Here is a 16944-nt window from a genome sequence, read left to right as displayed (position 1 = left end):
CCTCTTGTGCATTCCAATTTTTTGTCTCTCTGCACATCTGGATGGGGGGACTGTCCCTACTCCATGGAACTTCCAGCACCCCTGTATGGTCAGAATTTTTCATTTGTCTTCCCTGTACCCCTGGGGCAGTTGGTGGGGACTGATATGTGGGAATGGAGAACTCCTCCAGGGGTAATGGAGAGGGACAGAGGGGCCACTGCAGGAAATCTGGGACTGGGGCCTAATGCCCCCATTCTGTGACCCTGTGTGCCCTGAGAGTCTTGCCTTAGTCTCCCTTATAATACCATAGGAATCAGCTGAACCCTAGCCAAGCTCTCCAAGCCCAAGATGTGAGTTTTCTGAGGGTCTTTGCCCTGTTCCCCAAGATTTGGGTAAAGTGTCTCTCACCCTGGCTGGCTCCAGAGCAAGTCTTCTGCTGGTTCCCCTCGCCAAGTTTCTGGTTGCTTCTCTCCTCCTCAGGTCCAAGGTCAATGGTGACCTCTCCATCCCCTTATGAATTCTAGCCTGGACCACTGCAATGACCTCCTAACTTTTTCAACTCTTGGACCCTTCAATCTAATCCACATAGCAGGTAAGGAAATCTTTCTGAAATTCAATCAAATCACTTAGGAAAATATCCAAGCTCTGATGTTCAAGGCCTCTAATAGCAATACTTCTCATACCTCTGTTTCTGTTTTACTCACACACACATACTTATGAGTATATTTTGAAAGGCATTTGAATAAATATTACCCTCTGTTCTGGGAACAGCTGCACAGCCCATCCCTGCAAGGAGAGGCCTGCCTGGACCCAGCCTTGAAGAAAACCGCAGTGGCAACTGGGTGATTTCCTTTCCTGCCATTGTCCGACTCAGTGGGACTTCGGCTGACACCCTCCCTTCTCTGGCACACACCCCAGCTCCCAAGGAACAACCTGGTTTTTATCTTAAGGCTAGTCATTTACTTCATCATGATCAAGGATCTTTCCAGCAGCTTGAAGGGAAGGGAGAATCCTTTTTTTTTTTTTTAATGCACTTTACTATTTTCATGGATTATAGAGGAAAACAGAGGCTGACCTCTTTTGTTTATATTGAGATATAATTGATATAACATTATATTAATTTCAGGTATACAGTGTAATGATTGGATATTTCTATGTATTGCAAAGTGATCACCATAGTAAGCCCAGTTAACATCCGTCACCATACATAGTTAACCAAAAAAATATTTTTCTTGCAGTAAGAACATTTCAGATCTACTCTCCAGCTACTTTCAAATATGCAATAGTTTTATTAACAATAGTCACCATGCTGTACATTATGTCCCCATGACTTAGTAATTTTATAATTGGAAATTTGTACCTTTTGACTCCTTCATCCATTAGGGGAGGGGAGAATTCATGACCTTAAGTGGAAAGCCCTGAGCTTGGCTGGCTTTGGGGTCGGGCGTGGAGTGGGAAAAGACAGAAGAGGGGGTCCTGTCCCTGGGAGTCCCCAGTCTGAAGAACAGGAAGAGATTGTACTCTGTATCCTTATGCTGTTTTTCCCTCCCTAGCCCCCTTTTCTCTCCTCAGGGAGTCCAGCTGAGAACTTCCTATTACATAATCCTGAGCAGGAGGTGGATTGGGAGGGGAAGGGAAGGGAAGGGCAGGGCATGGGATTGGGGTGGAGAAAGGCACAGAGCACATCTCACTGGGCACCTACAGCACAGCCTCAAGGCGGCAGTAGCGGGGCTGACACAGCCCTCCTCTAGAAAAGAAGGGACAGGTTGGGCCACAGTCTGGACCAATGCTGATGTAAGCCTCTGCTCCCCAAACATGGGGGCCCCACTTGGTTGGGGTCTCATACTTGCACAAATATTTCAATTGAAATTTTACCATCAAAACTACCATTATAGCTTCATTCCGTTGGGTCTTTGATTCAGCAAAGAAGTGCATACTGTGGGGGTGTAAGGTATTGTGTCTGGGAGTCAAGTGGGCATTTTAATTGTCCAGAGCCTACCCCGGTGGGGATAAGTCTGTTAAATGCTTCTTCACCCTGGGGTGGTGGAGGTGGTCCTGGGGAAGACAGGTGGTGTTCCAAGAGGACCCCTCTTCAGGTGTAGGTGGGGAAACAGGATAGTATTTATATGACAGGTGTTTATTAGGGAAAGCTTCCAGGACGTGCACTGGAGCTTGGAGGGCCTCAGATTGAAGGGGAAATTGCAGTTTCAGTCCCACATCTCTGGATGAGCTGGCCAGAAGCGAAGCGGTGAAGACAAAGCCTACTCACCTGCCACATCCGTCCCAGTTCCACTTTCCCAGCTCATCCACCTCCCATAGCACCCTGCTGAATTCTTCCTGCAGAGAGTAGACGAATACAATTTATGAGGGTCCCCTCGCCAAAGAACCTGCGTTTTAATGGAAAACTCTGTAAGGCGCCAGAGGAATGACTCCCAAGCCATACCTGGTGTTCTAAAGCACAGTCTTCCCTTGGGCACTTCATCCTCAAAGCACCCCGCATATAGAGAACTGCCAGGGCCATCTGCCTTTTTTAATTTTTTTAAGATTTTATTTATTTGGGGCGCCTGGGTGGCACAGCGGTTAAGCGTCTGCCTTCGGCTCAGGGCGTGATCCCGGCGTTCTGGGATCGAGCCCCACATCAGGCTCCTCTGCTATGAGCCTGCTTCTTCCTCTCCCACTCCCCCTGCTTGTGTTCCCTCTCTCGCTGGCTGTCTCTATCTCTGTCGAATAAAAAAAAAATAAAAAAAAAAAAACTAAAAAAAAAAAAAGATTTTATTTATTTATTTGACAGAGCCAGAGAGCACAGTGAGCGGGAGGGGCGAACGGCAGCGGGAAAGGGTGAAGCAGGCTTCCCGCTGAGCAGGGAGCCTGACGTAGGGCTCGATCCCAGGACCCTGGGATCGTGACCTGAGGCGAAGGCAGATGCTTAACCAACTGAGCCACCCAGGCGCCCCGCCATCTACCTTTCAGCCTCAATTTTCCCAGCTATAAAAATGAGCAGCAAAATTAGGTCATTTTCCAGGTCCCTTCCGATTCTGACGTATAAGGTTTTAGCATCTTGCGCTTCAACAGCCTCCCATGCTGAGAGCACGGGGCTGGCCAGCCCTTGTTAGGAGGCAGCTAGTCTGTGGTTTGGCACCACTGCCCAGCCAGCATTTATTAAATCAGTGGGATGTGGTCCCTGCTGGCCTGGAAAAGAGAACATTAAGCTCCAAACACTTCCTGCAGCAGGCCTCCTTCAGAGAGCACTGCTCAGAGGGGTGAGGAACAAAACCATTCAGGTCTTTGGCAGTGCTCCAAGATCCTGTTCGCTAGTATTTTTGCCCTGTCTGCACAGAGAACCAGTGACTGAAAACATCTGGAAGCCTGCTAAAGGCTTGGGTGACTTCTCTCTCCTTCCTTTAGGGATGGCTGTTCTTGACCTTGGTAATCCAAGTTGACCTTTGCCAATGCCCCTTCACATCCAACCTTCTGCACTTAACTGGGCAACAACCCTCTAATAAAATCCACATGAATCCATCTGCTAACAGCTCCTGGAAGGACTGGAGGATCTAACACCTGCCCTGCATTCCTTGAGCCCTAGTAGCAAGGGAAAACACGGCTGAGACCCAACTCTTGCGCCTCTGGGTCTTACAGTTGAATTGGAGAGAAAGGGAGTGGGTAGGAAGAGAGAAACGTCGATGATGAGAGCTTGCTAAGGGTGGAGAAGGCAGCTGTAGGCGAGGAGTGCACAGGTGGAGTGATGGGGCTGCTGGGTAGCCTAGCAGAGTCCCCCAGGCTTGGGTATACCTCTTGCCAGTGCCCTCAGTCATGGTGACCAGACCCATGGTGACTCTAGGAGGCAGGACTGGGCTGAGACACTGGGGTCCATGTGTCATGGACCTGGTGATCCAGAGTTGTCTGTCCCTCATCTCCCTCTTGTGACCTGGGATATGTCGCAAATTCCTTGGGTCTCTATTTTAGTGTCTACTGAGCACCTACAGCATATGTGCCCGGTGCTGGGGAGAGGATGCATCAGTGAGTAGAACACACCCAATTCCTGCGCTCTGGCCCCACTCGCTTGTCTATCCTGACTACAGGTCACAAAGTCTCAGGTACACTGGTGGGCTGGGGTCAGAGTGCTTGGAGTTCCAGAGGCAGGAGAGCCACGCCGGCAGTGTCTGCTCTCCCCTCTCCGACTCCTCCCTTTGCTTCTCTGGGGCATAGTGCGTGGACGCAAGATTCCCTCTGGCTAAGGTCAGAGCTCCATTTCACTTTAGCTTTCTCCCAACCAGGGGTAAGAATCCCAGAAAGAAAGACAACAGGTTAGATGGACAGATAAGCTGCCGAAGTTTATTTATAAAATACAAGGACGCACTTACTGTGCCTAGACTTTTTTCTTTTTTTAAACTCTGCATCTGCCTTCCTTTTCACCCAGCTGTGACTTTTTGCTCTCCTCTGAGAGTTCTCAGCTGATTTTACTAACTGATCTGCTCTTCGCTACGATGGGCCAAAGACCCACACAACCTTCCCCAGAGCTGACAGTATTATCTCAGAAGGCCCTTAAGGATCCTACTGAGGTATGACTCTGCTCTGGTCAGCTCAGGATGCTGTGGAGCAGAGAAACTGGTGTCCCTCTTGGAGCGCTGCCTTCATCTCCTTGAACTTAGCCAACTGGCAAGCCTCGTCCAGGCCCAGCCAGCGGTAGGCTTGGTGCTCTTGGGAGAGGCGGATCTCCACATTGTAGTCCTTCACCTCGGCCAACCAGTAGATGACTGTTTTAGGCTTCCCCCTGGCCACATAATTGAGCTCCCTTCTGAAGCCCTCAATGATGGTCAGCTGGCCTGCTGTTATGCCTGCTTCCTCCTGAGTCTCCCGCAAGGCCGTTTCCAAGTCATTTTCTCCTGGGTCCACATGGCCTGGTTAGGAAAAAAGAGGAAAAGGAGCAAGAAAGAATCTTCAGCAAAGGTGGAATTTTCAGGTCTGATGATTTAAAGATGGTGTCTTTTCTAGATGTTACTAGGCTAAAGGGCGCCTAGTGATTGGCAGTATCCTAACACGCCTAGGAATGGGGCGCAGAGCGGTAGTGTCTGGGCAAATCCTCCTCCCCACCCCATATTCTCTGGAGAGAGTTAAGCAGCAGACCATGTGTTTGGCAAGTCTGGTCTAGATGGCCTCCCTCAGACCTCTTCTTTCTTATCCTTTGGAGCTCTCCTCATCCCAAGTTCTCAGGGAGACCTTTCCTTTGGAGACCTTAAGTTGATTTTCTGAAGAAGGGGCAGTCCCTTCTTGGCAGACGGAAGCTGGCTGAAGAGGGAGCACTTTGCCTACAATGTACAGTGAGGACTTAACACTGTCTTAGTTGGTCCCTGAAGTCCCAAGGCCAATAGACAGGCTCCAAGCCCTGCACTGCGGCACCGGCAGCTGTTTCCAAGTAGCTATCAAGGCTTTTCCAAATTGTTTTCATCTTTCTAACTGAGCAAGGCCAGATTCCAGTTTCATAGGGAAATTCCTGATGGGAACTTAGACTAAGGACAAGCTGAGAGCCAGTTCTAAGAAAATTTGTTGGCAAGGCCCAAACCCAAGCAGACAGCTGCCAAGAAACTGTTGTAGGAGAGCTTGAAGTTCTGCAGACTGGGAGCAGCCCTCAGTTTTGCCTCTAGGCCCTCCCTGCAAATTCTCAGCCTGCCTGGAGGGGCCAAGAAGGACAGGGAGGGGTCTGGCAGCCTCTGTCAACACAGGGCTCCAGCGAGTTGCTGGGGGCCTCCTGGTTCAGGAGCTCCCGGGGAGCAGCAATTGTTAGCTCTTCCCTTCTTGGTTCAGAGACAGGACTATATCCTAGTTCTCTTCCTTCCCAGGGGTTCTCCCAGCAGTGCCCTGAGTCAGAGTGGTTGCTGCAAAGCTCCCACAGAAAGCGACCAGGAGTCAGGACTTAAAAACCCAACCTAGCTCATGGCTTCTGGGGAATTTTCTCTGTACAGCACCTCACGTAGCCGTGTACACAAAGCCAGGTAGGTACTGCATGGGGGGAGGGTGCGGGGTGAGAGGGGCACTGGTGGTGAGAGAGGTAACGCTGATGCCCGATCTTCCCTCAGAAGTGTGGGGAAGCTCTGAACGTGCCCTTCCCAACAGCATCTATGCTCCATTCTACCCATCAATGTTAACAGGATAACCTCTCCCCAGGCCCAAGCAGGACAAAATTTGGAGAGGTCCTTTGAAATCTTTCAGTGAGAGGTACTATGCAATATGACTTTGGCGATCAGGAGACAAGTGTGAATATTCCTTTTCATAGTATTTGTGTCACTTCTGTTCCTTTCTCTCACCTTATTTTTCCTTAGTGAAACGCAAATGTGCAAAGTTTATTTCCTGTTCCCCTTCCCTTATTTTCCTTCAACCCTGGGTCCTTGTTCACCCCTCTCCCACGGCACTCCCCTTTGAAGTCCCTGCTCCCTTCTGTCTGGGGGCTGCTCACTCAGGGCCCCTGACCTGTAACCCAGTAATGACTTGACCCCAAGGTCCCCAATTCCCAGCCCAGCGCCTTTTCTCCTATCCAGCCGTTTACCACAGAGGCTGGCACTCCAGTGAATGAGACACACACACACACACACACACACACACACACACACGTGCTGCTTCTGCCCTGGGATTCAATCACAGAGTTCTATTTCCAGCTCTAGCCTGGCATGGAGACCATGTATGTCAGAAAGGATCAAGGGCTCCTGCCCACCCCACCCCCTCCTGCTGCATAGTCACTGGGATGTAAGCTTTATGGGGGGCCTGGCAGGGTAGCTTTCCAAGCAGTGCTTGGCACTTTCTCGAGAGTCAACCCTTCTGCCTTGCACCTTTGGGAGGAGTCCAGTGATGGATACCGTCTGATGCCTGCAGCAGCAGAAACTCAATTGCAGGTTTGTCCACCGTGGGAATGAGGCGTCTTCGGAAGATGATCAAGCCACACGCTCTCAGGGCCATGGTCTGAGGACTTAACGAAGAAGATGGGAGACATTGGCAAGTTATCACAGGAGGATCCACCCTGGGGGCAGCATCTGGTGCCGGGGAGCAGCACAGATCAGCTAACAGTGACCTCATCAACTACAGAAAAAGGCAGCATAGCAAGGACTGGTGGGGGAAAACCAGGAATCAGAGACTGATTTGTGAGTGACGGTAGGACCCTGGCCCCTACCCTGTCCTTGCGGCTCTACCCCAACTCCTCCAGGTCTCCCTACTAAGACACAGAGCTGGTGTGCGTGTGTTAAGAGACTGGAGGTCCTCGGAAGCAAAACCACTGAACCTGGGGGGATGCTGGGAATGGGAGAGATGAGGAACACCATCAACAAACCCATGGTCCCATTTCCCTCAGCCTCCAGCCTGAGTCTGTGGGGCAGAGACTCCAATGATGTGGTTTCTGATGGCCTGAGGGGTCACTTAGGAAAGGTAGCTCGGTGTACTAAAAACATTTTTGTTATTGGTATTTCTAGTCTTTTATCTATGTTGTAGAATGTTATACGTTCACATGGTCCAAAATTCAAAGTACAAAAAGGCACACACAGTAGAAAGTCTCTTTCCTACCCAATGAGAAGCACTCTAGCATAGTGGTCAAGAGTGTGACTCTGCAGCTTGGGTTCAAGTTCTGACTTTGCCACTTATTCACTGTGTGATTAGCTCCTAAGCCTCAGTTTCCTCTGCTATAGGGATAATAACAGTTCTACCTTAAAGGGTTGCTGTGAGGATCACATGACTTAACTTTTTGTAAAGTGCTTTCAAACAGTGCCTGACATGTAATAGCACTCGACAGGTTTCAATATGCATAGGACAGTGTCCGGAAGGACACACATCATTAAGAGTGTTTTCTGGAGTTCGAGATTATGGTGAGCCTTTCATTTTCTAGTCCCTATATTTCTGTATTTTCTGGAAGTTCACAGAAAACATGTATTAATTTTATAGTCAGCAATTCAGTAAAGACTAAAGTTTTGTAGTCTTTTCCATTTCAGTTACTTTACTTTTCTTTTTAAAAATATTTTATTTATTTGAGAGAAAGCACGAGCAGGGAGGAGAGGGAGAAGCAAGCTCCCTGTGAGCAGGGAGCCCAAAGCAGGGCTAGATGCCAAGACCCTGAGATCATGACCTGAGCTGAAGGCAGACACTTAACAACTGAGCCACCAAGGTGCCCCTCAGTTACTTTTCTTTCCATTTCAGAAAAGAATGTCAACAACAACAAAAGACAGAAAGGGAGAAGAGTAGGAATACCTGCAGCAGTGAAAAAACAATTCATCATCTGAAGGGGGACATGTCCTCGAGGTAACAAAAAAATATGGAAGAGTTCTTATGTAAGGCCTCACTAAAGAAAATGTGCATTGGTTCAGTCAACAAATATTTATTGAGAACTGACTATGTAATAAGTACTGTGCTAGGCCTTTGCTCTCATGCGTTTATATTCTAATGGGAGAGGCAGATTTTTAAAAAAAATATCTATCTATTTATTTATTTATTTATTTGAGAGAGAGAGAGAGACAGAGCACATGTGCACATGAGCTGGGGGTGGGGGAGGAAGGGGGGAAAGAATCTCAAGCAGATTCTGTGCTGAGCTCAGAGCCTGTCCCGGGGCTTGATCCCACAACCCTGAGATCATGACCTAAGCCGAAACCAGAGTCGGACACTTAACTAACTGCGCCATGCAGGTGCCCTGGAAGAGGCAGATTTTAATCAAATAATTAAGCAAATTAAAAAATAACTGCCAATAGGGTATGTGCTACAAAGGAAAAATGTGTGATAGGTAACCTGACCTTGTCTGAGGGATCAGGGAAGGCTTCCTAGAAGAAGGGATATTTGAGAAGAGAAGTAAGAGTGAGTAAAAGTTAAGTTGGCAATGGGAAGGAGGGAGAAAGTATGTTCCAGGTGGAGGGGACAGCATGGGCAGAGGCCCTGAGGTGGGATGGCAGAACTGAAAGAAAATCAGGTATCTCAAATGCAGCAAAAGCCTAGGACAGTGGCCCAGGCAGGAAAAGACCCAAGTCAGTAGGGTCCTAACTGCAAGATTCCAGGGCCAAAGAAGGTGCTGGTACACAGAGAGCAGAGCTGATGCAGAGAGGATGGCTGGAGCTGGAAGTGATGGTCTCTACGGCCCCCTTGCTGTGACTCAATCATGATGAGCCTGAGGGTGCCTGGGTGGGTCACTCAGTTGAGTGTCTGCCTTTGGCTCAGGTCATGGTCCCAGGTCTTGGTATGGAGCCCCGCATTGGGCTCCCTGCTCAGCAAGGAGTCTGCTTCTCCCTCTCTCTCTGGCCCTACCCCCACTTGCATGCTCTCTCTCTCCAATAAATAAATAAAATGTTAAAAAAAAATATGAGGGGTGCCTGGGTGGCATAGCGGTTAAGCGTCTGCCTTCGGCTCAGGGCGTGATCCTGGCGTTATGGGATCGAGCCCCACATCAGGCTCCTCTCCTATGAGCCTGCTTCTTCCTCTCCCACTCCCCCTGCTTGTGTTCTCTCTCTCGCTGGCTGTCTCTATCTCTGTCAAATAAATAAATAAAATCTTTAAAAAAAAAATATGAGCCTGCATCTGTCAAAGGCAAAGGTACAAAAATCAGACCCAAACTAAAACTCATTCCTCAGGACTGCCAACAGATGGTTTACCAAAAAACCAAATGCACCCAACACTGTGATCTTTCCAAATGTTTCTTTTTTTTTTTTAATTAAAAATTTTATTTATTTATTTATTTGACAGAGAGAGAGAGGGAGAGAACAAGTAGGCAGAGCGGCGGGCAGAGGGTGAGGGAGAAGCAAACCCCCACTGAGCAGGGAGCCCAATGTAGGGCTTGATCCCAGGACCCTGGAATCATGACCTAAGCCAAAGGCAGACACTTAACCGACTGAGGCACCCAGGTGCCCCTTTCCAAATGCTTCTAAACCTATAACGGATTTTTAAGGAGTGGACATAATCTCAATTTAAAAAAAGATTTTATTTTTAAGTAATCTCAGCACCCAATGTGGGACTTGAACTTAGAAACCTGAGATCAAGAGTTACATGCTCTACTGACTGGGTGAGTCAGGTGTCCCTCAAGTGGGGTTTTTGAAATGGTCTGTATTCTTGTATACTGTTGGTAGGAGAGAAAGTTATTATACTCCCTTAGGGGAGCAATTTGGTAATAATTATCAAAACATAAAATACACATTCCCTTACATCTAGCAATTCCATTTCTAGGCACTCTGACATACAGAAATACATGTTTAAGACATACACACAAGGATGTTCATCACAACCTTGTTTGCAAATATCAAAAAGAAAAAAGGCAGAAACAAATATCCATCAACATAGGAATGGTTAAATAAAGCACGGTATTTCTCTTTGATGGGATATTATGAAGCCATTTTTAAAAATAAGGTAGCCGGGCACCTGGGTGGCTCAGTCGATTAAGCGTCTGCCTTCTGCTCAGGTCATGAGCCCAGGGTCCTGGGATAGAGCCCTACGTCCGGGATCCCTGTGCAATGGGGAGCCTGCTTCTCTCTATGCCCCTCCCTCCTACTCTGCTCTCTATCTCTCTCTCAAATAAATAAATAAAATCTTTTAAAAAATAAGGTAGAGCCAAGTGTGCTGCTTTTTAAAAGATTTTCTGATATACTTTCAGACAACTGAAAAAAGTTTGGTTCGGAATAAAATGTGTAACGTGATCCTGTTTGTTTAAAAATTCACATGTAAACCGGTAGCAGGCTTTTTTTTTTTTTTAAGATTTTACTTATTTATTTAAGAGCGAGAGAGAGAGCAGATGAATGGGGAGGGGCCGAGGGAGAGGCAGACTCCCCACTGAGCTGGGAGCTGCACATGGAGCTAGATCCCAGGATCCCAAGATCACAACCTGAGCGGAAGGCGGATGCTTAACTGACTGAGCCACCCAGACACCCCAGACACCCCAGTAGCAGACTTTTTAAAACATATTCTATTTCCCTGGTCTCCCTATTTATGCCAAGAACTCTCCCGCTTTTGGAAACCAGAAAGAAGTACCCTGTCACCAAAGAACTGATGAACAGAGATTTCAAGTTATTGGTTCCAGTTCAGGCAAAAACAGGTACGTGATCCCCCGCCCTCCTATCAAGATGCTCACAAAATATTAGCAAGTTCCAGGCAAAGGGCACCTTGTTCCTGCTTTGGGTAGAGTCTCATGGAATGAACGCTGGAATCCCTAGATAAGCTTAGGGATCTAAGACTAGAGGGCAGTGCCCTGCCTTGGACAGGAAGCCTCAGAGCATTGCTCTACACCACTGCCATCACCCATACATCATGGGGAAACAACAGTACCTGGATGGGAGGGTGAAGAAACACAGGCCTGGGGTAGCCATGTGGAGCCACTGGAAGAAGGGGAGCAGGCCAATATTTTCCCAGGGGGGGAGAAGCTTAGGGTGGTGACAAGGGCACACCTAGCAAAAATGTATCTCAGTAGATACCAATGTGTAGGGATAACCACATCTAAGAACCAGACCAACCAATGGTTTGTCTCAATGGAACCAGAAGAGCTAGGATCAAAAGCTAGGATCAGATGTCCACTTTGTACCTATGCTATGGACCCATGGAGAGGACAGTTGTTCTAGAAAGGCAAAACTCCTTTCGACCCTTTTCAATTGCTTGGCTTGAGCCAGCTCTTCTCTAGAATTTCTCTCCTTCCCCATACACATTAGTTCCTACTCATGCTTTCAGAAGCAGCTCAGTGTCACCTCTCCTGTGAAGCCCTTTGGCTTCTAATCATTCCATCAGCTGGGCCTTTAACATGGCTCGAAAAAACTCCTGTAGGGTTTGATCGGAGAAGTAGAACACTATGAGAAAATGAAAGATTTAGTGTAGGGATTAGATCTTGTGCAATTACACAAGTTGATGGAGAAATCCATGCAACTCTGTGACCTCTGCCTCTAGTGTTGAGCCTGAAGTCTCTATAGGTCAGCAAGGCCAGCAGTTAGGAAGGAAAGCTGGATGCGAAGTGGAGGAGAACAAGGAAAACTGGAATTTGTGAAGACGAACCAGACCCTATGAGGACAAGTAGAAGTCCTGAGGACAAACTGAAACCTGTGACTTCCTTTCGCCATCTCCAAGTTCATTCACGTGGGTAACTTTGAGGAGCTGGAGCCCTCTACCATAGAGCTGAACGTTCATCTGGCCCAGCACTTAGAGTATCTGAAGGAGGAGGTTCAGCAGGAGGTGGGGAGCTGCAGGCCTGGGTGCTTTCTCCGACACCAATAAGGTGAACCAGCAGATCAGCATCCAAAGGTACCCACTGCCACATGCTTGGCATCCTGCTCTGTCCTTCGCAGGGTGCTAGCTGCTTTTACTTCGGCTTTCCAAATCTCGCATACAATTTTCTTGAGGTCGACCCTAACTTGGAACCATACAGGAAGGGAATCCTGGGAAACACAATTCCAGCTCAACCAAGTGGATATAGTACAAAGCCACCACAAGCACAATATCTAGTCTGGTAAGTCTCAGCCTGTACCTTTGGCAGGGAAGAGTCAGACTATGCACTGTCTCCTTGGGACCCAGCACAGCAGCTTTCAACAGATGTTCATTGACTCAACAGAACACTCTCCCCACATCCCACTCAAACAAATGCTCAGGGTATGTTCTCGGATTTTGGGAAATAGCCCAGTGTTTTCCTGAAGAGTGCCATTTACATAAAAGTCAATGGAGCTATTGTTTTCTGTTTTTCTGGGGACCATGGAGTAAAACTGTCCTGGGGTTTGAAAGTAGCCAGCTTATACAGAAATACAGAAACACAGAAACACACACACACACACACACACACACACACACACACACACACACACGACTCCAAGTGGATTCAAACCTCAGGGGGTTAAAGAACACAGCATCCAATATGCTAATGTGCTTGCAGCCACGATTGCAGAGATGAGAACTCCAGGCTGACAGCAGGCAATTCACACTTCAGAAAAGTGGCAAAGTGCCTTAGGTGGTTAAAAAAAAACCTGAACAAAAAACTCCTCAATGTCATCAGAAGGTTCCAGAAGCTAAGGAAAAGTGCCTTTGCCTTTCTCTATATATACATTTCCCTTGCAGCTTAGGAGGTTCAGGACCTAGGTGCCAAAAAATAATTCACAGATAAATGGCTGTACTGATGTGTTGTGTTCCAACGTTTTCATCAAATTAATCAGAGTGCAATTGCAAGCATAGCTTAGCCCCCAAAAGCCCTCACAGACATACCTTTAGATACAGAAAGAGCTCCCCAAATCTTCTCAATGTGTTCCTTATAATCTAAAATCCCTTTAGCAGAAACTGTTTCATGCCACCATGTTATTAAGCGTCGTACTGTGCCAGCTACACTGTGAAAGGTTCTTTACGTGTCTATTTCTAATGCTCAAGACAAATCTTCCATCATAAGCAGGATTGTCTCCAGTTTTGGATGAGGAAACTAAGATTCAAAAGGCTAAAATACTTGCCCAAGAGCACAGCTGGTCTGTAAAAGGCAAGATTGGAATCCAAGTAAGGCTAAATCCAAAGTGTATATTTTCCCCCCTTTCCACAGCTCTGCTTATGTGAAAGAGCAGAGCTTAGGGCACAAATGGTTCTGAGAGAGGACACGCAAATAATTTATTAAATTATTTCCAGTTTCAAAACTCCCAGCCTTTTATCTATATTCGCATGGAGGATTTTTAAGGTAGCTGGCTGGAATCCTTTCGCAAGACAGGTTTTAGTTGGGGTGGGTGTGTAGATGAAGGTCCTGGTGCCCAGAGATGACCCTGAAGAGGTAAAGTGTAGCCTGAGGCCCCGAAACTTTGCCTATCTGATAAGGGTTTCTATGCCTCCTCTGCTTTTTCTCTGGGAAGCAGGAACCTAAAATGACATGTTCAAGACTATACCAGGTAGCCTGGGGTTTCCCAAGAACCAAGTGTTGGGAATACCTTTAATGCCAGCCTTGGACAAGCACACAGCAACTAACTTAGGGTGCTGGTATCCAGGAAAGCTGCCCAGGCCACTCCATAATGAGGAGGAAGGCCAACTCTGCCTGCCTACAAGCAACTCTGACTGCGCAGTCTTCCCTCTCTTCCCACATCATAATGGTCTTTTCTGATTCTCCAACTCCTCTCTTCCCTTTCAAAGGACTGAACAGAAATGAGGTGCCCATCTGCAAATAAAACTCTTTCTTGTAACAACAACAACAAAAGAAAAAGAAAAAAGAAAGAAAAGGAAAAAGCTCCTAACTACTGTGAATAAATTAAGAAAAAGAAAACGTTCCCTCAATTGCACCTTTGCCTGGACATCTGCCACTCTCTTTTCTCATAGAAACCAACCTGCTGAGTCATCTTGCTATCTCTGCTATTTGGCTGAGGGCAGAAACAGGAGATTTCACCTGTAATGGCATGAATATTAGCTTCTAGGATGAGGCCAAAGTCAGACAAGGTTGGAACAAAAATCATTCCTAGTAAAGAGGATCTGTTAAGTGGCCTATTAGTGCCATCTGCTGTACAATTCTACAAAGCAAACATGGGGAATTCTAATATTAGAGTCTGAAGGGATTTACTTACTCATCTAACATCTGTTGAGTGTATCCCACTCGACAAGCAGTGTGACAGGATTGAAGAGTGGATATGAAGCTTAATATTATAAAGCCCCAGCTTTCCAAGGGTTCACAGCCATCACAGTGGAAGGTACTTAGACAAGTTGCCAGTCTATTTTGTGCACCATAAGGGTATGTATAAGATGGAAAGGAAGCAAAGAAGAGGGAGTCATCATTTTTAGGTCAAAGGGGCACCCCATAAGGATTCTGAAGGATGGCTAGGAATTCACCAGTCAGAATAAAGGCGGAGGCAAGGGGCATTCTAGGCAAAGGGAGGAATGTAGGCAAAGACCCTCAAGCACAAAATGACATTCCACTGATAAACAGTTTAGTTTATGTTCTGTAGGCAACAAGGAGCCTTTGACTGGTTTCACGCAGGGCTGGTAATATGGTCAGATTGACATTTTACAAAGATATTCTAGCAGCAAGGAAGGTGGAGAAGGGATTAGAAAATTGGAGGCACGAAGACCAACCAATTACAAGCTTGTTGCCAACAACAGTCCAGATGACAAATGGTATAGAGTTAAAGGTATAAATGGTATAAAAGGTAAAATGGTATAAAGTTAAGGCAGAGACCCCGAGAAAGGAGAGGAAGGGATGAATTTGAAAGATATCTCAAAAAGAAAACCAACAGTATTTAATGCTTCATTGTCCAAAGAAGAGGGGTGGGGGAGAGGGAGCGAGAGAGAGAGGGAGTTGTTTGGTTTGGGTGACTAGAGAAGTTGGTGGAGTAGGGAGTAGAAAGTAAGCTAATGATTTGTTTGGGGGAAGATGAATTTGAAGTGCTATTACCCACAAGGTAAATGAACAGATGGAATTGTGCTCAGTGATCATCTCATTCCATCTCTTCATTTCCCAAGGTGAAAATTTCCTACTGGAGAAAGATTTTGCTCCCACTATAGGTACTTCTGCAAGCCACCTCCCTCCACTTGGGTAAATCTGCCTGTGCATCTGGTATTCAAAGCATTTTATCCTCCTTCAGACAACCAACACGGAAAAGCATGGCTAGCTTTGCAGTGAGAAAGACCCAGCTCCCTAATTTAACAGTTGTATTACTTCAAGCAAAATACTTCTCTAAGCCTCATTTTCCTCATCTGTAAAATGAGGGTAACCTCTACTTTACATGATTGTTGTAGAGTTTAAAATAAAGAGCATATATGTGGCATCTGACATACCAGAAGTACTGAATATATGAGTCACTTTCACCCCTGTTTATCATAAAAGGTCATCAGCAAGCTTCTGTGTTATGTTTTAATGACATGCTCTTAGCTTCTATTGATAGGTGAATCAAGAAATTGCTTTTCATATTTCCAGCAAAATGCTGGTGAACACACTGTTCACCACACCATTATATTCCTTATGCATAAAGTACCACAAGATAAATTCCTTTCAATATAAGTACTAGGAAGAAATTTCACTCTTTTGAAAAATGGCTTCCGTAATTGTTTCTCTGACAAGTTTTGAGCTAAACTGGGTACTTGCAGTAAGTCTACTGGCCTTGTTAGCTAGTATATTTGTTTCTATTACGAAGGTACCATTTTTTGAGGAGTTACTTTACAGGCATTGTGCCAAGTGCTTTACTTTCATTATTTCATTTAATCTTCACAACAGCCCTCTGAGTCTTTACCGCGATTTTTCAGAAGAGGAAAAAGGAAAGCAGGTCTGCCTGACTCCCAACCAACGTCATTGCTCTTAACCTCGACTCTGTATTAGCGTTTTACATTTGGCTATTGGATTGCATTGTTTATTTTCTATTTCTTTTTTTCTGAGATACAATAACAAATACATAGGGCCCCAATCAGGCCAGAACATAGGCAAATGAAGTTCTGTTTTAGGTGGTGGGACTCTCAAGCGATTTTTTTTTCTTTTTTTACTACTGCTCTAATTACCAAGATATCATCCATTCAATAGATGAAGCCATTAGAACATACCAAATCTCTTCTGGAAAGCAGACAGGGTATAAAGGGTAACAACAAAGTGAAACTGAGGCCAAGGGCACTCCTGCCGCCGGTCCCTAAACCCGGAACTCTGGTGGAATTCCGATGTCCCACCCCATCATCACCAGCAAGGGGGCCAGCAAGCCTCAGAGCCATAGAACCCTCCTCTCTCCCTGAGCATAGAGGAAAACTGAGGTCCTGCGAGCGGCCGGGGTCGGGCCTGCCCACGCCTGACAGCCTGGTGCGTCCACCCTTGGGTGTAGCGACGGGAAATCAGATTGCCATGGCTGCAACGCTCAGCTCTTCCGTGGAGAACTGCACCCAGAGGTCCCTAACACTACTCACCCAAAGCCCACGGCGGCAGGGGGCAAGCCTTGAACAGAAAGGGGGAGTACAACGACCAATCCGGAAGCTCGGTTGCGCTTAGAGCGACGAACAGGATAGGGCAGAAGACCCCTCCACCCGCCTCAAAGATGCCGTACTTTCACCTAGAACGTC

The 16944-nt window shown here is 46.8% G+C and overlaps 2 protein-coding genes across 3 annotated transcripts in view; both read right to left on the bottom strand.

Annotated features, from left to right (window-relative positions):
• DNAI1 (dynein axonemal intermediate chain 1) overlaps positions 1-2508 on the bottom strand; it is a 139626-nt gene extending 137118 nt beyond the window's left edge. Inside the window, exon 1 of the mRNA XM_034664040.1 lies at positions 2249-2508. Coding sequence (XP_034519931.1) covers positions 2249-2257 — 9 coding nt within the window. The 5' untranslated portion in view covers positions 2258-2508. The remainder of the gene's footprint in view (positions 1-2248) is intronic.
• A 1776-nt stretch (positions 2509-4284) lies between these two features.
• Positions 4285-16940, bottom strand: NUDT2 (nudix hydrolase 2). 2 transcript variants are annotated; one of them, XM_019810433.2, is made up of 3 exons: positions 16792-16940; positions 6828-6937; positions 4285-4877 (listed from the first exon to the last, which is right to left on the bottom strand). In XM_019810433.2, exons 2-3 carry the CDS (start codon positions 6925-6927, stop codon positions 4561-4563), a joined length of 417 nt encoding a protein of 138 aa, XP_019665992.1. In that variant the 5' UTR covers positions 6928-6937; positions 16792-16940; the 3' UTR covers positions 4285-4560. The 2 variants fall into 2 exon arrangements, with proteins under 2 accessions (XP_019665992.1, XP_002929763.1); XM_002929717.4 differs by having other exon boundaries at positions 6801-6937; positions 16792-16936.
• Positions 16941-16944: the final 4 nt, after the last annotated feature.

Source organism: Ailuropoda melanoleuca, chromosome 7 (assembly GCF_002007445.2).
Source record: "Ailuropoda melanoleuca isolate Jingjing chromosome 7, ASM200744v2, whole genome shotgun sequence".
Classification (NCBI taxonomy): domain Eukaryota; kingdom Metazoa; phylum Chordata; class Mammalia; order Carnivora; family Ursidae; genus Ailuropoda; species Ailuropoda melanoleuca.
The sequence above is the reverse complement of the archived record's forward strand: the minus strand, read 5'-3'. Positions and strand labels throughout refer to the sequence as shown.